Raw genomic sequence first — 25,669 nt, forward strand, 5'->3', positions numbered from 1 at the left:
GCTAACCCTTATGTAGCATTTAGAAGTCAGTGATTCAGGATTTCAAATCAACCAAGTTCAAAAACTTTATTGACCTAGAACCTGATTAGGATGCCAGATGATGTATTGTACAGAAAGTTGTACATAATCTTTTTTGCAACATAGAAAACTTTACATTGCTGTATCATATACATTTTGTTTTCTACATCCATGAGCAGGAATGCATCCCATTCATACTTAAAGCACAGCTAACATTTGTCATTTTCTCTATACATATAACTTCCCCCAAACCAAAGAAAAAAAAAAACATATATTATTAACTTTTGATTTTGTACACAAGAGTGAAAACTAAACTCAAACATGAAAACAAATGACTAGTGACTCAAAAGCAGCTAGCATCAGGTTGCTCTCTTGTCTTCCAGTTTCAGAAGCCCAGCTATCATCTATCTCCGTTACAAACCTAAGAACATATAAAATGGAATAATTTAACCCTTCACTTTCCACGCTTGTGTTCAATTACAAATCGTACTGTGTAGGACAATCTGCAGGAGATGGTACAGTCAAATAAATTATCACAAAAGTAAAATCTCCAGTGCATTCAAAAAAGAGATCAAGTGCAGCAAATCCATAGGAGGAAAAAAAAAATAAACAAAAAAATAAATGAAATCTAGTGTTATAAGATTATATTACATAGCGGCGGATCTGTACAACTAGTATCATCCAAGAGGCTATCAATACTAATGTTAGCCATCTGCGGTGCAGACAGAAAGATCATTACTATCAATGTGTGACAAATGTCACATTTCATAGTTACTGAATATGTCTTTTTGCATGTTGTTGAAACCATTCATTCTTTATGTTTTAAATATACAGTAAGAAGCACACATTTTTGGAAATATATTCCTTCTGAGCAGATCAGAGATATGGGTGACTGTCAGTTGTTTATCAGTAGTTTTATCCAGTGGAGGCATCGCTACACCTTGTACAAGACATTACTGTTTTTATTGTGGTATCAAGTACTCCATCTGGGCTGTTTGTGTGTGTCTAGGCGTGTTTGTGTGTGTGTGTGGTGACAGGGTTAAGGGTGCGGGTGGGTGGTAGCAGACAGCCGACAGATAACCGGCTACTTAAGCCAAGTGTTCTGCAGAAACCACATGGATGGCGCCGAGGCGACACAGAGCCGCAGCGCGGTCGCACAGATCTGAGGTGGAGGCCTCAGTGGGGCTCTGTGTGTTCCAGGCTGTTTGTGGTGCAGCATCACTGAGCCTCCTCCCCAGCCTCCTCACCCACCTCTGTGTCTGTCTCCTGCTCTACATGCGTTGGCTCTGGTTCAGGCTCGGGCAGCTGTGCAATGTTAAACACGAGGCCAATCCGCAGGTAAAACTTTCTTAGAACAGCCCGGAGCTCAGGGATCAGGTCGAACTGCATGATCTCACACAGCAGAGGGTAGTACCTGGAAGCATGAGCCTTGAACTAAAGGTGGAATTGGAATGAGAGACAGAGATAAAGACAGAGTGAGACAAAGACAGAATAAAGTTGCACTTTTAAGTACTTAAATGTCATTGATGTATTTGCTGCTTGGTACAAACCAATTTAAGTGACAGCATCGGTCCCTGGTATCTTTTGTTGAGCTCTATAAAGAGCTCTCAAAGACTCAAGTGAAAATGTAATACTCAGTTTTGTGCAAAAGCATGGAACTGCACCTCAGTCATTTTTGTAGTATATTCATTTCACGATTAAAAATCTGAAAATAAAAATATGGTTCCAATGTAATAATTTAATCCAAAAAATCCTGTTCTGTTCTTGCTCTGCTGCATTGTTCCATCTACGCCCTTGTTGTGATCAGCATATTGATTCCCCCTTCATTGATTTAGTGTATTTATAACATGACTACTATAAACTTGCTTCTGAATGTCTGGCAAGTGTCTTTTAAAATTGTACCACAAACACAGTAAACGGTTAAACCACAGGTTTAAATAAGTGCACAAAAAAATGATTTGAACATAGACTCTATTTTTTCCTGTTATACAGATGGTAAAAGTGTTTTTAAATACCACTCTGGTTCACACCTCTGCCTCATTTGTTATTTCTGGATATTACACCTACTTGTAAATTATCTGGTATGTGTGCACAAGGTCGTGCACAAACACACACACACACCACAGATCTCAGGAAAGGCGCCATCAAGCGTTAAGGCTCCTTACCCTTTCATCGCTGATCTTTAGCACCTTGGTGAGGAAAAGCAGCAGCAGGTTGGTCCAGGCCTCTCTGTGGCTCTCTGAGGTCAGGGCCAAGAAGTACGCTACAGCCTCACTGCACACACTATAACACACACACACACACCCACACAAAGAGACACACATAGAGCGAAAAAGAAAGATATATTAATAAAATGGGAGAGCATTAAACAGAAAAAAAGATGTTCTGAATGAAAGAATTTTAAAAAACAGCCTCTTAGAGCTGTTTTGTTCTGTAATGTACTGTAGCAAGACACCATCTGCTTCACTGCCTTACTCATCCCATGAAAAATTTGCAGAGGCGAGGACGATGAAGATCGTTTTTGCTCAGTAACTGCTAATTAAAGCCACCGTCTGAGGCTATTACGAAAACAATTACACATTTTTCTTCACAGTTTGTGCTTGAGGAAAACTGACGTGACCTCTGACCTTTCTTCTCTGACCCTGCGGTCTTCGGCTGACATCAACGGCATCTGTTCATTCATCCCCGACTCTCTCTTCCTCCTCCACGCTCGCAGCTCCCTTACACCCAAATCTCTGACATTAATCGCCTCCCAAATCTGCCTTGCACCCCACACTAATCAAACATGCTAATCAAACGTGCATGTGTGCACTGTACATGGCCTCTGGTAAACAAGGGTCTGTGTGTGTGTGGCTTAAGAATAAATGTGTGCCTGCATTGCTTCTGGATGAGCTGCGTTGGAGAAAGAGGGAAGGAACACAAAACACAGGCATGATGACACATAACAGCGTCTCAGTGAATCAGGATTTCTGAGCCTCTCTCACATGCAGGCACCACCCTTCCTCCTCTTCCTCCTCCCCCTCCTCCTCCTCCTCCTTGTCTTTCTCTAATACTGAATGCAAGTAGGAGAGACAGGCAATGATTCTGCTTCATCTTGATATCATCATCAATATCAGGGTGAGGCAGGGAGAGAATTGGGGTGACGGCTGTTTGTGCGGCGCTGAATAAAAATGCAGCGATGACAGCACGGCTGACTGAACAATGAAAGATCAGTGTGCTGATTCCTTTGGACCCGTAAAGCCGCAAAACACCCCCTCCCAAAACCCCCACGCCCCCACCTCTCCTTTCACCTCTCCTTCCTCTGAGGTAGCTACTGACATTTCTGCCTGGAGAAGTGTGATTTCTTTATTCCCACATTAGAGCTAGTGATGGTAAATGTGCGAGAAACATCTTGAGTTTAACCTCAGTTTGACAGATGAAACAGTCCTCAACTCAGACATCATATGCATATACTCAAAGCACACACATAGACCAGGGGTTTACAGAGCCGATCACTATCAGTTGATATTAATATTTCACAGATGTATTGGGAAAACGGTCCCTGACATGGTGCCATTTTATTTTCAATAACTGGAAACTGCCCTCAAGACTTTCTGTATCATTAAAATCATGTATTCGTTCTCATTTTCTTCAGAGCATCTAAAAGTTAAAGATAATATAAATTAAAAATGATCTTTCAATCGTTTTGAATTTGTACTTATACCAACCAGTTTTGAATATATTTATTATATTTCCATTACAAAGTCCCTACAACAAGTGCACCAATTAGTTTTTGAATTCTGTCAAACTGAGAGCACATTTCTAGGCAGGCTGATTCTTTTTTTTTTCTTTTTTAATTGTTCAAGCTGTCACGAAACATATGTTTAGCAGGCGTAGTTTATTCTTGCTAAACATAAAAATGATAAGCTAAAGTGAAGAAACGCAAACAGCATTATTAGTGTGATGAAAATGAGCTGAGCAACAACTGAAAACATTACAAAGATCAGTAGTTCAAACGATTTAGGGAGTCTACACTCTGCCGGTTAATGTGGTGGTCACTGAGAAATGCTTCTCTGTGCACTACAGGCCTTTTCTATGGGCAGCCTGGTCTACAGGTGGAAGGGAATTGAGCAACGCAACAAAGAGTGTGAAGACATTATTAGAAGTGCTACGGTGTCTTTCTCAGTTCCACTAATTTCTTTCGAATAGATGCAGTGGGGATACAGTGGGATACGCATGCGTCACATGTTTGGTTTCTTACTTGAGCAGTCGTCTCTGGACCTCCGGCCAGGCGTCTTGGCGGCTCTCGTCTGTGTACATACGGAAAAGGATTCGCAGGCCACAGGCCAAGCTGCTGGTCTCCTGCTTCAACAGGTTGGGCTTTGACTTTCCTTTGAAACCTTGAATACACACAAGTCCAAAAATGGTGCAGAGTCATAGTTACAGCCATTTTAATGAGTTTTTTTTTTTTTTTTTTATGATATCGTTTGTCGCCCTACCTGCTTTCCACAATAAAGTCCTCTGCTCGTTGTTGGAGTTGAAAGCTTTGGCGAAGCGGTGGGACTCCAGCAGGCAGTCCAGCAGCTTGAAGAGCTGCTCAGAGGTCAGGTAGCGATACATCCCCTGGTCCTGGGTCTCCACTGGGACGTCTGCTGCATATACAGCGTCCCGCTTCAAAAGGACAAACACATGAAAGATTATTATTCTCGGAAATCACGTAGCATTGGAAAGAAAATGATCTAGCAAGTTTTTAAAGAGTCCAAGTGATTGGTGATGATCATGACTGAGCCACAGCTGTTTGTACCTGAGCAGCAGCAAAGTTCTCAGCATCCTCCTTCTTACTGGTGGCAGGAAAAAACACGATGTTATCAATCGTCTGGATGAGCTCCAGCTGCACGACACACTTTATCAGCAAAGCTGAGAATAAGCGCTGCTCCTGGACCTCTGTGGATCATACAGGTAAATATCCATCAGAACACGCGCACAGACAAAAACAGTCGTCGTCAGACTCTGAGAAAAGCAACTGGCTTACTTGTCGGGGTCCTGCTCCTGGAGCCGTCCTCACACATGCCTGAGGCTGAGCTGTACTGACTCTGCCGACGGTTCTCCATGGCAACCCTATCAGCGCTGCTGAGGGAATGCTGGTCGTCAGAGCGGGACTGGATGTCCACTGACTTCTGGGAAACGGAGTCCTGAGAGCAAAGTGGAAACAGTTACTGCTTAAACATAAATGTAAGCAGTACATACACAATGCGGACATATAAATTATGTATAAGAAATGAAAACATTGTGAAAGTAGAAAGACAAATACTTTTTTGTTTCCGCCCAGTAATATTCTCAAAGAGATATGCAAAAGATATGTAAATAAAACTGAATATCACAAAGAAAAAAATATGTTAAGTTTGCAAAAATGACCTGCGCCACATGCAGGTACCAGAACAAGCAGTAATTCATCCACACACAAAACAGAAAAAGGCTGCATTTCCTCACCAACTGTTTGTCTGACAGGCTCTGCATTGTCAAGTGTTCTCCCTCTGCTCCCGCTGGTCTCCATGTTAACAGCCTGAGAAACAGGAAAAGCATTTATTCAATAAATCATATTCATTCCCGTACAGAATGACAAACGACTTCCGCGCTAGAAAATTACCTGAGCTAGATAATATATCAAGCTAAACAAGGTCTTAATTTAGTTAAAGTCTCTGCTGATTATCATTTCTACCGCAGAAATATCCGCTTGTTTTTATTGCGAATAAACAGATTACATAAGAAATCGCAAAGTGATTGTGGAAAATGATACAGACGGTAAGAGCGTAAATTTTAACCTCATGTAATTCTCTTTAGCGCTTTCATTTAGCAACTAATGTCACTGTTTATAATTAGAATTACTGCAGAGTTAAAGACTTTGAGTCCTTATTTGTATGTAAATTAAATAGCGTGGCTTGTTTTCTGACTCCGAAGAAGAGGCGCTTCTGTATTCAGAGCAGCAGCTTACGCATGTGGGATGGTGGTCTTGAAGATGTCCAGCATGCAGTTACATGTCTTGTCCCAGGTCTCCGGGGAAAACTTCTCTCCGTTCAGGATGACCACATTCTCTAGACAGTTGGTGCCTGAACGGGCAAGCTGCTCATTATCTGCAGATACAGAGAAGAAGAGGAAGAAGGGGAGGAGGGTGAGACAAGGGAAGGGTAAATTGAAAAAGACAGGAGTGACTTGATACATAAAGACTGCTGAGATTTCTTCTTTTTTTTCGCTGTTTTCTAATAAACAACTCCAAAACACTAAAAAACGGTTATTGATCATTTGCTTAACATTCTTCTTCTTTTTATAAAGTGATGGACCAGTATCGATGTAACACATGAAAGCTCAGCGTCAGTCTCTAAGCTCTGCTGCTGCTGCAGCCAAGCCCAGTTCAAGGCTACTGCCAGTAACTGTCCAAATGACTGCTGGTTTTTTTTTGGCCTCCCAAACATGCTGAGCCTTAATAGGCCCTACACCCTGGACATCTTGAGATTATATGTTTGTATAAAAGTAAAAATAACAAGAGGAATAAGAAGTTGATGGGCGCTCACCTTGCTGCACACACCAGTAGAGCTGAGCCAGAATGTCATCCAGCAGGACGTCACTGAGGGACTCGAAGTATTGGGTGAAGACATCACAGATGGCATAAAGTGCGTGGTTGCAGGTGGTGGTCATCCACTCTGCTTTCTGAGGGCGCAACACAACCTCAGTGAAAAACTACAACATACCGGAGGAACATTAAAGATCGTATTGCGATAGTTGAGGGCATTTGTTCCCACGGATCAGCATGTGTTCGTACGGTTTCCCATCAAAGCTGTGAAACAGCTGTTGAAGACGAAAGACTCGTCACATACCTCAGTCTGTTGCTCAGGCAGCTTCATGTTGTCAAAGATCCTGAAGACGATTCTGAACAGGTCTTGCCACCAGTGTTTTTCAAAGGTGTGCCCGTAGGTCTTCATCACTTCAAACATCACTGTTAGCCCCCTAGGAAACGCACACATACAGACTTCCTTGATGCCATAGCTGATATTTGCTTTTTTTGTTCTAACAACAAAACCTATACTTGTCTTTATTGCTGTCACAGGTGTGAAAAGATCCAGTTGCATACCATTTATAACGCACACGTCTCAAGCACTGAAATATATCAAAGTTAGTGGTGATCCCCGCCTACCTGGTCCTGACATCCAGCTTACACCTGTTGATGATGCAGGAGAGCTCGAAGAGAATGGGGAACCATCCCCGCACCCACACACGGTCCTCAGGCGCTACATTCATGTCATCACTGGTGTAGTCTTTGAAGGCCTGCCAGAGAAACAAGAGAGGCACATTCACCGCTGTACCGTTCCTGCCTCGGGGAAGAATTAACCCTCCTACACAGATACACATTTCCATACGTGCTGTACGTGCCCCTGATATGCCCTGTACACACACTCTTTCATGCTTTGCTGATGCACAAATTCTCCCTATTTACGATGTCAAGACTGAGGAGAAATTATAGTGGAACGCCGTGGCTGTATGAGTAAATCTTTGCACAAGGCACATTTTGATACACGCTGGAATAGATGTACAACTGCACACCTCCATAATAATTCACATTAATTCATCCTGTACTGTAATGGAGGCACAAAATGATTATATTCTTTATGCTACTTTATTTGTTTTCTGAATGTGTTGCTCAGACGCATTATGGGTAATAAAAACTTCAGCATCTTCATTATTCTTCTTCCTATCATAGCCATGTCTTTCAGCTTCAACTAACCAATATTATTCATCTTCTGTCTGATCTGAGGCACAGCTGGGTCAATGCATTTTACTTTATTTCTCACACTGAATGAAGACAATGCACACGGCACATTTAAAGTAAGTAATAATAAACCGGTCGGGTATTGACCTGTGGCCTCTCCGAGACGTATTTGGCGCAGTGCCGGATGAGGCGGATGGCTTCCATGCTGGTGTCTGGGAAGGAGGCATTACAGGCAAACTCTGACAGACACTTAACGGCATCCTGGAAGGAATCGATGGTGGCCGCAAAGTGCTTTTCAAATACATTCGCTGGGAGGTGGACAGAAGAGGGATTAAAGCAGGGTAAAAAAAAAAAGAGGCGATAGAAGAGATTGAGAGAAGGAGCGAGACCTCATTGTCAGATCCAACATGTGCTGACCAGAAGATGAATTTAACCGGTTTACAACATAAATTAGGAAGGTTGTAAGTGAAGTGTGCTTGTGTTGGACTTACTGACGATGTGGCCGGTGGTCTGGAAGGCCAGCTCTACAATGCTCTCGTCCTGGTCTGAAGCAGCCAGGTGGAAGACAGAGAAGATATTCTTCCAGCCTGAGCGGATGTTTGCCGCCTGGGAGTTAACCATCTGGGCTATGCAGCGTACCACCATGTCTCTGATGGTGGGAGACCTGAAGAAGTGATAGAGGGGACGGGATGGAAGAGAAGAAGAAGCGTTGAAGCGGAAGAGCAGACAGAAAGGGAGATGGAATTAAAGAAGAGAGGAAAAGAGTAGGTGAGGGGGAATAAAGAAGTAAGCAGGAATCAATCAATCAAAAAGAAGGAACTTCATTTCTTCACTGATGTCAATTAACTTTAAAAGCTCTTGATAACATCCACAATCCCATTTTCAGGCAGAATAATTATTCCAGCACTGGCTAGTTTTGGCACGACAGGTTTTTACAGCTACTGTTGCCATAGTGAAGAGAATTTCTAATTGCTCTGTAGTTATGAATGAGAGAAAAGCTCTGCCGCCACTTACCATTATACACACACACAAACACACACACCAACACAGAGGAGGGCAGCATGAGTGAGTCTAATGGACACACTGCGCTGCAGGGTTTACATGGCTGCCTGCCATCTCCTCTCTGCTGAAGCTCTCAGTCTGTTCAATGTGTGGGTGGATTTATACTTACACTGCTACTCCTCTTTCACATCAATGAAAAGTGTGGTGCGGTAAAACAGCTTGCCTTTTGACGTTCCGCACACAGATAATTACAACGGCTAAATCAAACTCATTTATAACTGATATAGCTGTTAAAATTCCATTCCAGACAGATTTGGACCAAACGAGGAAAAAAAAAAAAAAAAAAAGAAGAAGAAGGCCTTTTCATGAATTCACTGAAAGGGTAATGCAAACAGACTGAAAAGGGCCATTCGAAATGCTGGCTTGCTGCTTTTCTCTGAGTGAACAACCAAACAATATGCTTACTCATTGCAATAAAAAAAAAAAAAAAAGACAGACAGAAACAGAATGAAAAACAGTCCAGGCAGAGAGCTGCTCCAGGGGTTGAGGAGAGGCGGAGAGTGCGACTTGATCCAGTGTATGTCTGCAGCCCAGAAACCAGAAATAGTGACCACTCACAGCCACAATACAGACCTTGGCTTTTTTTTTTTTTTTTTTTTACCTGTTCTTTTTCATGATGTGCTCAAAAGGCCTCAGGAAGTCTTTCTGGAATCTGAAGTTAGCCAGCTCCCCCTTCTCCAAAAATTTCATGGACAGTTGCCTGAGAGAGTCCACTGCAAAAATCGCCACATCTTCATTGGAATTACAGCCAACCTGCACAGAGATAAAACACATTTCAGCAACATCACACCGGTTCTTTTTTTAACATGCCATATTTTTTTTTTAAACAATTTTCTTAAATTTATGAAGTGAAGTGCAGTTTCCCAAGAACACTGTTCTTTCAGGAAGACGAACAACTGAAAAACAAGCGTCTAGCTGCACTGAATAAACAGTTAACCCTCCAGGTAAAAATAAAAAAATGCCTTTTGTAAAATCCTCTTTCCAATATGATGAATGACTACTTTGAAGATTTGTTTTTACACACACGCCAAACCCAGTTTGCAGCCATTCAGTGAGAAACAGAGCGTCAGTGAAAAATGTGTCCTTGAATACCAAAATGCCAGAAAGCTTTTCTGGCAACAATGTGTGTTTATCAGTGACTGAAATCATACTGCGAAACAGAAGGTGGGAGAGGAAGAAAACCGTTGTTATGGAGTGCATTTTGTCTTTTATCATCAAACTTTAGGGACATCGAGATAATCAATAATATACATATATATATGTAGCTATTTTAGCTCCATTTTATGCAACAGAGTTACATCCATGCTTTAAAAATGGGCTTTCCTTTCACGGTATCCTAGTCTGAAGTGAGTGACTGATCTTCACCCACCTTGTTGAAGTGGTCTCCGATAACTTCCCAGATCCTGGACCACTGCAGCCTGATGCGGCCCATGTTGTAGTAGGAGATCTCGACTATTTTTTGCAGGCTGAACATACGTGGGTGTGTGGGCGAGGCCAGCTCATCCATGGACACGGCGCACAGCCAGCGCACAAAATCAACTGATAATAGACAGAAGATGTTGGCAATGAGCGAAGAAAAGGTCCTTTTGTGCAACCGAAGTGACTCACAGTGATCAAAAATAGCTAGAATCTACCTGTCCTTGGAGAGAGGGGAAAGTATAATACAGCATGAAGCTAGTCCAGCTAGACTCACCGATTGCATTACCGTCCAGTCTCGTAGAACCTGTGAATATCCTAAAGTAAAGAAAAATGACAATGATTACTTAGGAGACATGTGAATCACATCTGATGCTATAAGACAGATATCTATTCACAATATACTGCCTGTGTAACCAGTTAATGTTTGACTGGCTCTGGATTTGCTCTAATTTGTATTACATTTCATGAAATGATGAAAATCTTTTTGATAGGAACGGGTTCCCATCTTCATGCTTTTTAGATTTTGTGGTCTTGAAGAACCTTTTGTCCTTCCCTGCTGCCATACATTGAACTAGAAACTATTACCAACAGAATAATTGGTTCATTGTACCAGAGTATGGTGAAGAAACATGGGGGTTCAACCAGAGCGACTCAGATTCAAGTTTTCCTGATCTTTTTCCATTGCAGGGTGACAACTGTACCTGTCAACAGCGACCACCACGCTCTGAGAGCTGGTCTCGCCAATGGACTCCTGAATGCTGGCAATCTGCTTACGGTCCACAGTCCCTCCAACTACAGAGCAAAGAAAAAGCAAAGAGGTCAGACATCTAAAAACACAATTCTTTTATGAGTTTGTTTTACAGTTAAACTGAGTCTGTTTCTGGAAGAATTTTTTTAAAAAAATGAAAAAACTAGGACATGACTGTGACTTTGGACTGCCTGCGCATCATGTATAAGTCGTTGCTGACCTAGACCCAGGTACTCGTCGTTGCTCTGCTCCTTGGTACTTGTGACAAAGCCCTCTTTGCCCCGCACCGTCCCTGAGATGTAGCGTGCCTTCACACCCGTACCGATCAGCTGAGCCAGCTCCAACTGACTGATGCACTTCATGATCTGAGAAGAGACATATTTAGACAGTGACATTAGAATTGGACATTGTGAAATTCAATTGTTTGTCTTTAATACAACTTTGTTGTTTTTAGACATCTTTTTAAAATAACAACCCATGAAACTGAGGCTTGTGTGGCTCTTTGCTTTAATCAGGAAAGGAGCAATGAGTGAGATAAGAATATCTGACCTCGTGCCAGGAGTTGCCCAGGTAGTTTCCATCAGTGTGGGCCACAGTGATGAGGGTCTTAATAGTGTCGATGTTCTTCTGCTTCATTTCTGCGATGCCAGAGCTGGCTGTCAGTAGGGTGAACCTCGCCAGGGCCTGGACATATGCGTCCCTCTCCAACTGTTACAGAGACAAATACACAAGGCAGGGTGTAAGAAATGCTACAGGGGGAGGGAGTATGCATTATTCCTCCAGCCCTGACAGCCTTACCTGTATGGAGAAGATGCACGCTATTCTGATGGCACAGCGGATGCCTTCGAGACACAGAGAGGCCACCTCAGTGTCGTCACAGTCCTGTAGACCCACGCTGAAAGCAGCCAGGAAGGGCGTCCACGCCAGCTGCAGAGCAACAGAAGGGAATGAGCTGTCCAATTTGTATGTGAAACGATGTATGTGCCTCACAGTGCTTCTGCGTGTGTCTGATTGTGTTACCTTGAACATGGGCCTGACGTGCTCCAGATGTGTGGCGCTGGTGAAGGGAGCCTGGACATGGCTGACGGCCTCCATCAGAGCTTTAGCTGTCTTGGCCATCTGCTCCATCTCCACGTTGTACAGCAGACGCCTCTGCTTCTCACTGGCCACACCTGAGAGAGAATCGACACCAGAGAGCCGCACATCACACACACAGAAACGCCCACAAAGAGTTTTTTACAGCAACCGAACCAACTCAGCACAGAAAACTCTGCAGCTTTTCATCTAAGAAGCTCTGCAAAGTGTCAAAAAGAGGCTGAACTATCTAGAGACAAACTGTAACAATAGGCCTCTTCGTGCCTATTAAAATTTTAAGTAGCTCAGTTAAGTGTTTTTCACAGAACAATTGATGCCAAATGTGAGTAAGGCAGTGTATTGTCTGCTGGATATTTTCACGATGCTTCAATAACAGCTGTGACAGTGCATGTAACTCCTGAATGAGTTCTAGTAAATTAGTTACTGTAATTACTTTGCTCCTTATGATTCCAGTGTGACCTAATCTGAGGATGACTTACGAGCATCTTCTGATAATCTGATCAGTTAACATCTGACACATCTATGGTGGCGGTAAGTCTCATCCCTAACCATTACAGCAACAAAGATAGCAGCTAAATGGCCCTGGATAATATCTGGACCCTTTGTCTTAGTATTTATTACATCTTTGAGAAATCTCACAGCAGTGCGACTCACTCTGCTTGTTGGATTTCATTGTGAGCTCTTTTGTCTCCTTCATGGCGATTTTCTTCCCTGCGATCTCGTCATAGATGGCTGAGAGGTATTCCTCTGGTAGGTCTTTGCTGTCGTTGATGCCGCGGTTCATCTTGATGTATTGCTCTTTTGTCATCTTATTCTTCACCTTTGCAGACAGCAACAAAGATATGGGTCAAAAGTTGCTCGTGCGCTGCCTGTGATTTATGTTGCACTGATATCTGAGGGAATGACTGCTGTCAAAACACATTCCCAAAGGCTGCCACCTCACCGGGGTAGAACGCTTACCTGTGGACTGTGAAGGTCTGTTGTCAACATAATGATAGAGTAGGCAAGGACGTATGCAGTGTCAGCACTGGCAAAGAGTGTTTGCCTAGAAAATTGAAAGGGAGAGGGAGAAAAAAAAAGGAGCGAATGCAGGTTAATAAAACAGCATGTTGAACAGTATGTGGGGCAGACAAAATCAAATTCAGCTATTTCCATATTCAGGATCTTCTTCAACCTGAGATGTAAACTCACCCCTGATTGCACTCCAGATATCTTGCTGCAAATTTCTCCATGAGCCGGTCGATCTTCTGGGCCTCTCCAGGGAGCCTAAAGCCCTCCAAGAACATCCTTAAAGCAGAAACAAAGTCTTTGCCCTGGAAGTCCATTTGATCCACGTAGGCATACATAACCTCTTTATTGAAACGGTCATTATCCCCAAGGAACTCTCCCACTTGGGTCTAAGAGAGAAAAAGACACAGTCTTATTTCTTTTGTACTGCAATGTAACACACATGTGAGTCTAAACTCCTACATCTAATATTTCTCTTGCCATAAGAGGGAAAAGGAGAGGGAGAAAATCGATTTCAACACTGCAGAAGAGCAACTTATTTGTCTCTCCATATTATTTCTTTCCTCTAGAAGCTAATAAAAAACATTGTTTTAACAACTGGACCATCCAGTAAGTATGAATTAGATTAATGCATGTTACACTTTCCTGGTTACCCACTCTGTTCGCTGCTGCTTCGGTGCCACTGAAGCTAAGGGCCCTTGTTTCTAACCAGATGTTCTAAACGCTCTTTAAAGCTGATTACCACTGTGCAGAAACACCCTCGAGGCCGTCCAATCAAGGCAGAGTGTGCTTCTCATTAGAGTTAACATTTACACTACTTATCGGACTCTGGCTTAGAGTGGCTGGGTGGCTGTTTAATGCTGGTGGACAGACATTAGATTATTGTGCAGCTTCTGTGTGGCTTGGCTGGCTGATAACCAAGGCAGAGAATGCAGAGTTTGCTGAGCTGGACTGGTTATTCATTTATTTGCCAAGCATTTTGCTGCTATATGCTAATTTTCTTTAGAATGTCTCCCAAACAAAACCAATAAAAGTGCCGAAGTTGAATGAGCCTGTCTAGTCTATTGTCCATTAGAGCTTGTGCAGACTACAATTTGCCTAAAGTCAGTTCAGTTTGGGTTGGAATGCATCACATCTGCTCTTACAAAAACTGGCACCATCTGGCCCTCAGTGACTCCTAAAGTGTTTGGGTTGAATGTCGGTATCATTTGATCCACTCTTGGATTTCTTTAAGTGGAATCATGTTGTAATCAGAACACCTTGACCGAGATCAGCTGTTCGGTTTGTGAAGCCCAGCGGGCGTTAAAATGTGTTGTTCTGTGAGCAGCACAGCGACTCTATGATAAAATCAAACAAAAACAGGTAACAAAGACTTGCCGAATCAAGCCTCTCTTCCTGGTGCAAGAACTGAGCAAGGTCCTCTGGGGTTGTACCCAGCATGCCTTGCTCTTGAAGGTACTGGATTCCTCTCTTTGGTTTCTTGTTGAACCTGTGTAGAATTGAGATAACAAAACATGTAGCCAACGCAGTCCCACAGCGTCAACAGAATACAATGAAAACTGTAAGCGTGTGTGTATTGAAACTTACAGGTCAATGCCCTGCTCGATGATCTCCTTTTGCTGTTTGAGGACCTCAAACTGCTCTGGGTTGTCAGTACCTGACATCTGGGTGCTGTAGCTGCCAATGCCAGATGAGGCTGTGGAGTCCAGAGAGTTGATGCTCCCATAGCGGTTTATGGTTTCAGGAGCTTTGGTCTCTGTGCTCTCCTGCTCTGATGGTTTCTCTTGGCCTAAGGAGCAAAAAAAAAAAAAAAAAAAACATACACAAGATAAGATTACGCCGAAGGGATGAGTCAAAAGAAACCAGGTATTTCTATTATTACTGTAAGGAGCAACCAGCTGAAACCATCACTAAGGTGACAGTTTAAAATTGAGACTCTGTTGTTGGCACAAACTGAGCCTGGAGGCTTCAAAAATGAGCTAACTTACAGCTAGAACTTGAAGAGAGAGAGAGAGACTCTAATAACTGACGGTGGGGAAACAACGACAAGGATCAAAACGACCCCGAGGCCTTCTTAATGACTGTCGTTGGCAGGGTGGGTACGCACACTGGCGTCGCTCACATGCACACACGAGCACAACCTAACAAACTCCAGGAAACACACACTTGTTCACACAGACACACAGAGCAGCTGCAAGGCAGGGCAGGAGGGGAGGACATTATAAAAGGTGGGTTATCTAAAAAGCTTCAGGCATTCGAAGAGGAAGCATCCAGAACTCAGAGGCCAAGAAAGGTTCTTAAGCCTGCACAGTCGAGCTTAGGGACCTGCTGCTGCTGCTGCTGCTGGAGCGGGTCCACCCTGTAACCCTGTGCTAAAGCCAGGTGTCTGATTACCCATCGGAAACTCTTTAAAACATTCAGGACAGTGCCACCGAAATGTGAGCTGGCAGTGTGCCTCTCCTTCTTAGGTGGACAGAGCAGAGAGAAAAAAAGGTGGAGGAAAATACAGAGGGAGGAGGGGGAAATGAACTGAAGGTTTACGCTGTGCACTGGGGAAATACTAAATAATGTTTTCATAAGACTAACAACTAACATTTAGTTCACAGCAAAAGTTTTCACCATTAGTTTAAGTCAGTAAAACCAAACATGGCTTTGGTTACAATCTAAGGGCTGTAAGTGGGTAACAGGAAACCCTAGAAACAACACAGGTTATATAATGCAAGACTAATGCAAAATTGTCTAAAGTTACGGACACAACAGGGCTAATTACGAATGATTCCCATCACAGCAACACGTTGTAGTAAACACTTCGTACTGTTTTAGTATTACCTGCTCTTGCTTTGAAGTCATCCAAAAAAAGGGGAGAAGATGGCACAAGGGACAATTGAAAGAATGAAGATGAATATTGTCCCGTAATCAAGTTATTCAGCACACGACAAAGAAAACAGCCTTGGTCTGAAATCACCAGCAGCCAACGGGGCAAATTTAACATTCAAAATTCAAATTCTGACCTATGAGCTTCTGCTGGTTTACTAATGAGTTGTCATAAGTTTTTGCCAAGATAACATTCCTGCGAATGAACACAGCTACCTCTGCCGGTTGGCCTCGACAGCTTAGCCCAAGGCTAGCCTGTGGTTAGTTCCAGGGGCTTGTGGGATATCTATCCAGGCCCTTTCGCAAAGTTGCACTTTCTCCTTAGTCTGAGCTGCAACACAAATTCTCTAGCGTGCAAAAGACCCAGGGGCCAGTCCCACACACAGGATCTGCTGTAGAAGGGAGTTTCATCATGGTTCGGCCTAAGGTATCGCTCTGTTTTAGACTAAACCTCCTGGATTAGCCTGTCTGAGCTGGCCTCTGGGCATTATCTCACTGTCTCTTCTGGCTGGTGCCAAGCTTATGAATGCTTACTTTCCTTCTTAGAGCAGTAGCCTCCCTGATGAATGCCAACTGTCAATCCTAGAACTGATTGCAGCCGGGTTGATGGATGCGAGCTTTATTGCTAAGCCCAGTTAGCCTCAGTGATGAACTGCTGCCAAAACTGGGCTGACCAGGGGGAAAGGCTAGTTAGAACCTTGGCAGTCTCATCCACAACATTTAAAAAAAAAAAAAAATCTTTACTTTTCTTTGTCTACAGATTATTGAGGAAAAACAACAATCTGGATTTTTGTGGGTGACCTCAACAAAGCGTAAACTTGCCACAAACAATTCCAGGATGTGCCATCTGTATTTTTAGCTGTAAACATAAATTCAAATCACTTCTGATAAACATCAATTAAACTGGAGAATCACATCTTTTCATGACAGTAATAATATGGAATACAGTCACGTGCAGCACTTTCTGCAATCTAAACAAACCCCTCTTCAAATCCTCTGCAGCGATTACTAAAGACTTCTCCTTTGAGTTTAAGCTTTTAACCAGAGTGATGGAACTACCCGTTCAACAGTAACATGCGTAGTTATGGCCTGAACTAGAAAACAAACATGAATTCCGGCAGCGTTGTGTCCAAAGACTAAATATTGGTTCAGTGTGCAGAATTAGAATGAAGTGAAAGGTCATTTCCTTGTATCTTGTATTCAGTTCAGGTATGACAGCTGCCAGATAGTCTTGATAAATTACATTCACGTTGCGTTGGTGTCTTACCCAGGCTCGTTTGGGAGTTGGGGTTGACGTATTGGTCTTTACTCCACTCGACCATACATTTCAGGATGGACACTAGACATTCAAGGCCTTTCTTTCTCAGGGTCAGCTCCTAGTGAGGATTACAAAAATGTTACCCCAAGGTCTTACAAATGTTTAATTTTTGGCATTATAAATAACTACAATAAGACAATAAACAACAGAAATATGACATAAAGTAAAATATTAGAAAAAAAAAGGAGAAAAAAATTTTCACCTGTAGTGGTGTTGTGCCCAGCTCATGACCCCCGCGACCCTGTGCAATTTTCGAGAGGTCATTGACCAGACGCTCAAATATGTTAGCAGCATTCAAGTCACAATCGTAGTTCACGTAGATGTCCACCACACTCTGGGCATCTGAGAGAGACATATGGGACACAGATGGAGTTTGTCAGTGAGAATATATGAAACACATACAGGCAGCGTACACTGCTTTTATGGGAGTCTGAAGCATGTACCTGAATAATTACATCCTTTATCTTTAAAGGTTAATTATAACCATTAAATTAAATGAAAACCCTGTGTTTAGCTAACAAGAGTTTTGCAGAACATCAGGTTTATTTGTAGCCGAAGCTTCTCTCCTACACTTCCATTTCTGCTTCATTATCAAAGTACCAATACTTATTAATTACCCACAAAGAATCAGTGTTACAGAAATGAAAACAGTGACACATACCTGCACATATTCTTGTGAGGGTTTGGATGACCATCCACTTGTGGTCATACGAGCTTGTGGACGTCTCAAGAATGTAGAGGAAAATCTCCTTGAAGAACACCTGCAGACAGAGACCATGTGACAGCAACACAACGGGACAGGTAAAAACACCATCAGAGGCCCACATAATTTCACTTATGTAGACACACCAAATATAGCAGGTGGAGGCCATGAATTAGAAACTTTGAAGAAACTCTGACAGAACGATAAACTGTGGGCAACAGAAAGCAGGTAATAGTGCGGCTCCATTGCACCATCGTGGAAGAATGTTGCAGCACTCTGTGAGAAACTACATCTCCAATTTATCATTTGTGTCAGCTGCCTGCTGCCTTGAGAAATTGTGCCAGGCAGTCAGTATCAGAATATACAGGGTGTTCTCTAACAGGTAAAGAAAAAGATGGTAACAGAAGGAAGACAGAAAAGATGAGAAACTCCATTTTGATGAGCATTTTTTGTGATTTTCTATTGTAAAAACTACAAAAGAACCAAACCACAACCAATATTTTGATGAAAAAAACATTGTGATGTAATTATGTGTTTCAATCAATATTTTGCACCTACTTTCCCTCAACATTCTCACTTCAGTGATTTGTTTCCTGTGTTTCCCAGAAAGACTGTCAACTACCAGAAAAGGTGTGAAACTGCTGCGTTCCATCAAGAAGCGGTGGGTGGATGTATAAATAAAGCTACTGTACTTAGCCAACTAGTTCATCAGGTTCTCCCTGCATATGGTATCTGAATACAAATAGAGCAGGGGGAAAAAAAATGAAAAGAACTGAAACTGAACACAAAAGATCATGTGGAGAGCATGCCGCTGAAGAGTAAGAGTAGCAGGTAATAGTTGTCAGAAAGCAAGTGTGTTTGTTATTAATATGCCTAAAATTTTCTTGATAAGAACAAGATGTGGTAGCGTTACCTCGATTTGCATTTTGAGGTGTGTCTTGAAGTGGGAGAGCAGAGTGAGGAAGATGGATAGCGAGAGTTCGAAGACCTCAGGCACGGAGGAGACGCCGTTCTTGGACAGGGCCACGCAAAGGTACTGCTTGATGGCGTTGATGAACATCTCGTTGGTCTTGAAGATGGGCCCAGCGTTCTGCAGGATGGACAGCAGCAGCTGGAGGGACAAGACCTTCGATCGCAGCTCGTGGGACCTGAGGGAGTCGGAGCGGTGTTTCAGACAGCGCTGGTAACGATGTGTGTATTTTTGTTTGTTAGCACATGAAGTGCAGGTCCATCTTTGTATCTTTAGCTCTTACTCCGTTCTGTGTGCGTGTGTGTTCCCTAACCCTTTGAAAATGAAGCTGGCTGCTGCATAAAACAACTTAAAGGATTTTTTTCCAGCCATCTGCTCAACACTCTTCGAACAAACTGGCCAATGAGCATTAACATTTCAGAAACACAATACATTCACTGATAAAAAAAAAGAAAGTAGACTCACTTAAACCAAGTACTCATAAGTGAAATTATATGTCCTTCATGCAAAGAAACAGCAGAGACCACTTCATACTGTATCTCTCCATAAGAGAGTTAAAACCTTCAACAGCCATCAAAGAAATGCTAGGACAACTAAAACAAAGCTCCTCTGCGTGTAGAGCCTCAGTTTGTCTGAAACGTTTTTTCTTTTCCAGCAGCAGGACAGGAAAAAAAACTACAGACTCAAAAAAAAAAACATACTTTCAGCTACTTTATATGCTGAGACCGGCTGCTTCTCTGCAATGTCTTCCATCTCTGGTGAGCTGACAAAATAGGATTTATGTGGCACACCAAAAATGTGTCTCTATGTCTTCTGCAACTGCCCAAAAATATGGACTTTTTTTTTTTTTTTGGAAAGGACTAGGAAACTCTGACACTTCAGCCAGATGACACAACACAGCAGTCAGAGCTGACATACATTTTCATGGAAACTTGCATAAAGAAAAAAAAAGGGGGAAACAACCTCAACCTCATTTTAATCTCAACAAAAATTATTTTTATCTAATATGTTAAACATCGGGCAGAGCGGCCTTGTTAGAAGGAGTAAAAGGTTTCTGTCACACACACACACACACACACACACACACAGCTCTTTTGCATTTTAACCACATTCATTTTGAAAGCCATTCACGTATAGACTGAGCTTACATTTTTCTGACACAGAAAAAGATTTAAAACAAAAAAGAGTAAACAAATATCAAAGTCACCCATCAGACACTATGTGAATTAAGTTATACACAGAAACCAGATGCAGGAAATCCTGTTTCACTGAAGCTATCAGGACAAGGCAATCAGATGCCTCTGTTTTGGCAAACCAGAGCATCGCCAGAAGAAACAAAATCAAATTATTCCCTTCCCCTTTATGGCGCTCTGAAAGAAGGGGAACAGTTAAAAAGGGGATTCTGTGCACTATGAAAACAGGAAGTGATTCATAAACTGCTGAGCAATGCCTCATTCTCTCCTTCACCACCATTTATCAAAATACTACTGTTATCACTGGAGCAATCCTCAGTTTAAACCATGACTCATATCTATTTTTACACCCAGCACACTCACACAGAATAATAATGGGGGTTTTCACGCTGGCTTGACTAACATATAACTAACCTCAAAGCTCATTGGCCATAGGCTGCTTTCTTTTGCTTGGTGTAAAAGGTTTGCTATCTGTAATGTTTAGCCAAGTAAAGCAGCAATGGTTAAAGGAGGGTTAACTTTTGGTGTTGAGTTTTTTTTTTTTTTAAGCAGAAAACAATACTGCAATCCCATTCATGCACCCCACATACATGGAATTAATTCTTACTTAGGATCAGGTGGTCCATCTGACAGTGGCTTCATTGACAGCTTGCAGAGCGAGCGAAAGACGAGGAAGGCATCTTTCTGAAGGATGTGGGAGAATTTTGCACCCGGTGGCTGGCCAGGTGCTGCTCCTGATTCCTACAGAGGAACGACAACAGGATAATCAGTGTTCAACTTCTTTTTTCAATGACTCTCACATCCTCCAGCCTACTCAACATAAACACTGTGATTATAAGCTTCCAGATGTGTTAGATTTGTTTAACCTCGATCGCAGAGGAGCGCAATCAAATATAATTGCGGAGTTCATATATAGCTGAAAAGCAGGGTGATTACATCCAACATACCAGGAAATACGTTCGCTTTAATTAAAGTGCATGTGTTGGCAGTCTTTTTCATTATTTTGTCTTTTGATTAAATGAGGTGGTTAATTTTCCTTTGACTCTCGGCCAGTACAGCTATACATTAGGTTACATCATAATAGTGTTACATCATATAGAAAAAGTTAATTGTTTTGAAGACAGGGGTGAACTCAAGCTGACAATCACGAGCCAATAAATATGAAATGCATAAAAAGAAAGGTTTATATTCCAAGCTAAAATTATTTCTTGTCTAATTTTCTGCTCTGACTTTAACCAGTAGATCTTACACTTCCTTGACTTAAATATGTAAGACAAATGTGATGTGGTATAAATTTTCAGCATGCTTTGTTTCCACAACCCCTGGTCCGTCCTTCACCTGAGTGTCATTGGATGAGACAGACAGTCTGTCATCAGGCAGCGAGGGGGTAAAGCTGGCAGAGATGGGCGTGCCGGGGATCCCGTTGGCATGGACGTGCTCACTGTCGCTACCCAGGGTGCCCTCGTCCTCCAGGGAGCTCTGGGTGCCCTCCGTCACTGCTTCAGCCGGCTCCGACTCTGCCGGCTCACCCTCGCCACCAGGCTCCTTGGTGTCAGAGCAGAGGTTCGCAGGGTCCAGGCAGTGTCCTGCAGTGATGATGGAGCAGGGAGGAGTTAGACTGACAAGGGTGACACGAAGACCTTAAGTCTCAATATACGGATACTTAAACACCTTGAAACATCCTCTGCCAGGACTGCATGTCTTATGCCTGGAGAGACAACATTAAACTGTCAGGTCTTACTCTGGAGGCTGACATGATGTTCTGGTCAAATACAAAGAGAGAAAATGACAGTGGCACATTGGCAAACAGCATGTTCAACAGCCTCTAAGGGAACTTTCAGGCTAAGAGAGGATACCAAAGTACATTTCTGCTCAATGTTCTCCCAACTACTGAAGCCTGTTTGTCAAATTGCTGCTCAAGGGTAAAAGTGTATTTGAAAAAGGACGCCAAAGCACTGTTCTATTGTGTGTGTGAGTTAATTTTTTTTTTTTTTTTTTTTGAAGCCATAGAAAAGCAACGGCTTTTTTGCACACAAAGAAAGAGTGCTGTGCCTTCTTTTTGTCAGCATCTAAGGGAACTTCAGGGAGCTTGACCTGACCTAAAATTATAGTGTTGCTTCCCAGGAACCTAGACCGTTATTTATTTATAGAGGGCTGGGTTTAAAGATTTTTGTGTCTTTGCCGTTCAGACACGATTTGTAGTCAGAGAGGTGCTTGTTATTTGTCTAACAGGGGCACCAGCCTGGAAACACGATCTGTCATGTAAGGTGCAGCTTGTATGGTCCTATGCATTTAAGAAAGGAATGTGCGCATAATGTGAGGAAAAAGATTCTTCAGCTAAGCTGCTTTTTGCTGGATCGCTAAATTTGCAAGAGTCAGTTTTGCATTAAAAAAAATTAAATAAAATAAAAATCCAATTCACAGAAGCAGGTGTAAATTTGGGGAAGTGAAAATTCAAATAACCCTTATTCTACTGAAATGTCAAAGACAGAAGACAAAGAGCAAGCAGACTGAAAAGTGCAAATAGGAGCTGCCCTGAACAAAGACAAGAGGGGTAGCTGTGGCTGTGGTACTCAAACTCGCTGTTCATTGAGATGCTAATTCACCACAACAACAAAAACTCACTTGACAGTTACTTTAAGATAGGTTGTATAAGCAAAGGTTTGCTTTGTGCTTGTGCTTATTTATTTCAAAATCAGTTGAATGACTCCTACAACATAATGTTACAAATGTACCTATAAATAAAGATAATTATGACTTAAGGAGATTGAGTATTTTCTCAGAGCATATCTAGGCACTGCCTTTAAAAAAAAAAAAAACAAACTCTCAATTTAAAAATAGTTACATGAACACGTCTCACCTCCTGCAACAGTATTGACAACCTCCTGCAGAATACTCTGAACTATTTCCTGGGCTTTCTCTTCATAGTTTGGGGTCTCCTCATCCTCCTCACCTGCCTCTGGATGCTGCTGGGCTGCTGCATCTGAAGAACACACGTACAGTTTCAGGGCACACACACATCATCCTTTGTATCTAACTGAAGGGTGCAGAGAGCAATCAACAGATCTGTTCTGCTACAGGCATAGTGCTTTCTGAGACAGCATGCATGAAGTTACAGAGTCACTGGGTGACTTTTTTTTATCCTGCTTTTCATATTCTACACCAGTTCCCTCAGTTAATGAGCCTTTGTAGTGTAGTTTTTAATGAAACTGTACAAAATCTAATAGTGATGTTTTTATTGCAGGTATTCAGGGTGTTCACTATAACTCTTGATGTTTCTATCAGCAAATATACGAGCACTGATATGTGATATTGACAATAAATTATCTTAAACATCTCTGTGTGTGAAATGTGATGACCACGTAATGTTAGAAATTTTATCCTGGTCTGTTGATATGATGATAAGTTACAAAACTACAGTTTCAGATATTCAAATACAACATAGAGAACAAAATAAGCCGCTTTAAGCAGCCTTACTTTGTGCTGCTGCAGTAGCTTGGTCTGCCTCAGTCTGTTCATTTTCAGCCATGCAGAAATCAGAGCCGTTCTCTGGATCTGGGCTCTCGTAGATGGGCCCTTGCTCTCCCTGCTCCTCCTGCTCCCCAGACACAGATCTGCCGCTGCCCTCCGGGGCCGGTGTCGAGGGGGTGGACGGGGTGGATGGGATGGTGATGCTGGGAGTCGGAGGGGTGACGGGCCCATTGGCCTCTTGGGTGGGACCCTTGGCTGACGGGTGGATGTGAGTCTGGAGCTGAGGGGAGTCTGGCTCAGTGTGCTGTGTGACCGGGGAGTGCTGCCGGTGCCGCTCTCTCTCCAGCTGCTTTGCTTCCTGCAGCTGTGGAAGGGGTGGGGGGATATATATATATATATATATATATACACACACACACACACACACACACACACACACACACACACATACAAAAAATAAAAATAAAACGAAACAAAAACACACATACACAGACGGTACGCACAAAGAACGGCAAAAGCATTCAGAGAGAACAGGCACATGCAACACACACGTACGCACACACAGAAAAAGACAGGTTAAGACTATATAAACAAACTCACAACAGCAGTTACAAGTATGAACAACCTGTCTACGTTCCCTGAGGGCTCAGTGAACCCACAGTACAGCCACAACACTTCCAGATGTCAAAGCAGACAGCAAAAGACAGCTATGAGACGGCTATTTAAAAAATTTCCGCAATATAAGGAAGGTGTCAGCATATACTAGATGTGCATTCTTATAGAAATGTGTATGAATGTGCACTGAGAACTGAGAAGTAGGCCATGCTACTACAACAGCAATGTGACAAACTTTGAGGAATCGATTCATGCTGGCTCATGTGGACTGGGTCTATTTTTGGCTCATACAGCCAGGTACTGGTTGATGTGGCTTGACTGACATGTATTACCACTGCTTCTAATAGGGAGCGCTGGAAAGTTTTGCTATGCTTTAGCTTGGTAGGTCATGAGCTAAAAGTGGGTCACAAGACATTTGCACATGACTGCGGCCTGAGGAGTATGTGATGTTAGTGAACAGTGCGTTATGTCATATAATAGACTGCTTCATGACAGAGGTCAGGTTGGATTTTGAGAAGAATACAACTATTTCTACTGCTAATCTCTGCTGATCTTAGAGGGAAAAAAAACTTACTTATACGCACAGTTACACAGTCATAGCAAACATCAATACAAGTTCCAAAAAAAAAAAAAGGAGAGCAAACAATTACAAGCAGTGGAAATTCTCTCAGCCAAGCTAAATTAACAACAACCCATGGTGCATTTTTCAATCCAAGTGCATTTATAAATTTGTTGGGAATAAATGTTAAAAAAAAAAAAAATTATAGACTCGAAGTGACTCGAAGAGAAAAAGCACAGTAACTAAAGAGACATGGGTTACAGTTGGAAATATAACGAGTGGGACACATTTACAAACCAATGGTGATAGATGGTGATCCTTCTGTCTATAGCAGACTAGTATTAACAGTAGAAATCTGCCAAATGCGTGGAGACTGATGGCTAATGCGACTTTTTTCAGTAGTCTGTCTCATCTCTCTTTCTAGCCACAAGACAATTAAAAATCTTTTTTATGACATTTCTTCACTGAAAGATTTTTTTCTTTCACAAACTAAACCAAAAACTGGATTTCACATCTACTTCACGCACAAACTCTTTTTATTAAATCCAATACGTTTTGTTTTTAAAACCACTCTTCCATCAGAATCCGTTCACCTCTAGTTAAATGGTGCTGCTGTTGTCACGTTTAAACGTTAACGACTAAATTCAATGACAAAACATTCTGAATGCAACAATTAGTATTGAATATGAGCAACAGTAACAAGGCCGGACAAACACACCTTGACTGGAGGGGACAGGCGAGGCAGCAGCGCAAACAAACTAAGCTCATTATTTAAATGCCACCTCAGTCGGATAGTGAAGGCCGTGCGAGAGAGAGCGAGATGTGTGCGCGTGTGTGTGATCACACCACGCTGAGCTACAGTCAGGAGGATACAT

General features: G+C 42.4%; 1 protein-coding gene across 2 annotated transcripts in view; it reads right to left on the reverse strand.

The window, feature by feature from the left end:
- Positions 1-52: 52 nt before the first annotated feature.
- The window catches only part of arfgef1 (ADP-ribosylation factor guanine nucleotide-exchange factor 1 (brefeldin A-inhibited)), a 48,571-nt gene continuing 22,954 nt past the window's right edge, over positions 53-25,669 (reverse strand). For both annotated transcript variants that reach the window (XM_041065410.1, XM_041065409.1), the window contains 34 exons: positions 23,627-23,984; positions 23,010-23,132; positions 21,488-21,735; positions 20,757-20,890; positions 18,900-19,134; positions 17,945-18,044; positions 17,486-17,625; positions 17,233-17,341; positions 14,679-14,880; positions 14,469-14,580; positions 13,275-13,480; positions 13,044-13,128; positions 12,738-12,903; positions 12,009-12,160; positions 11,787-11,915; positions 11,538-11,696; positions 11,209-11,353; positions 10,942-11,032; positions 10,515-10,555; positions 10,191-10,360; positions 9,423-9,574; positions 8,251-8,423; positions 7,907-8,067; positions 7,187-7,317; positions 6,870-6,999; positions 6,567-6,702; positions 5,990-6,128; positions 5,488-5,560; positions 5,030-5,189; positions 4,802-4,941; positions 4,497-4,668; positions 4,259-4,397; positions 2,184-2,301; positions 53-1,452 (listed from right to left, as the gene is read on the reverse strand). In XM_041065410.1, the coding sequence (XP_040921344.1) occupies positions 1,237-1,452; positions 2,184-2,301; positions 4,259-4,397; positions 4,497-4,668; positions 4,802-4,941; positions 5,030-5,189; positions 5,488-5,560; positions 5,990-6,128; positions 6,567-6,702; positions 6,870-6,999; positions 7,187-7,317; positions 7,907-8,067; positions 8,251-8,423; positions 9,423-9,574; positions 10,191-10,360; positions 10,515-10,555; positions 10,942-11,032; positions 11,209-11,353; positions 11,538-11,696; positions 11,787-11,915; positions 12,009-12,160; positions 12,738-12,903; positions 13,044-13,128; positions 13,275-13,480; positions 14,469-14,580; positions 14,679-14,880; positions 17,233-17,341; positions 17,486-17,625; positions 17,945-18,044; positions 18,900-19,134; positions 20,757-20,890; positions 21,488-21,735; positions 23,010-23,132; positions 23,627-23,984 (5,145 nt within the window). In that variant the 3' untranslated portion in view covers positions 53-1,236. The remainder of the gene's footprint in view (positions 1,453-2,183; positions 2,302-4,258; positions 4,398-4,496; positions 4,669-4,801; positions 4,942-5,029; positions 5,190-5,487; positions 5,561-5,989; positions 6,129-6,566; positions 6,703-6,869; positions 7,000-7,186; positions 7,318-7,906; positions 8,068-8,250; positions 8,424-9,422; positions 9,575-10,190; positions 10,361-10,514; positions 10,556-10,941; positions 11,033-11,208; positions 11,354-11,537; positions 11,697-11,786; positions 11,916-12,008; positions 12,161-12,737; positions 12,904-13,043; positions 13,129-13,274; positions 13,481-14,468; positions 14,581-14,678; positions 14,881-17,232; positions 17,342-17,485; positions 17,626-17,944; positions 18,045-18,899; positions 19,135-20,756; positions 20,891-21,487; positions 21,736-23,009; positions 23,133-23,626; positions 23,985-25,669) is intronic.

This window comes from Toxotes jaculatrix, chromosome 20 (genome assembly GCF_017976425.1).
Source record: "Toxotes jaculatrix isolate fToxJac2 chromosome 20, fToxJac2.pri, whole genome shotgun sequence".
NCBI classification, from domain to species: Eukaryota; Metazoa; Chordata; class Actinopteri; family Toxotidae; genus Toxotes; species Toxotes jaculatrix.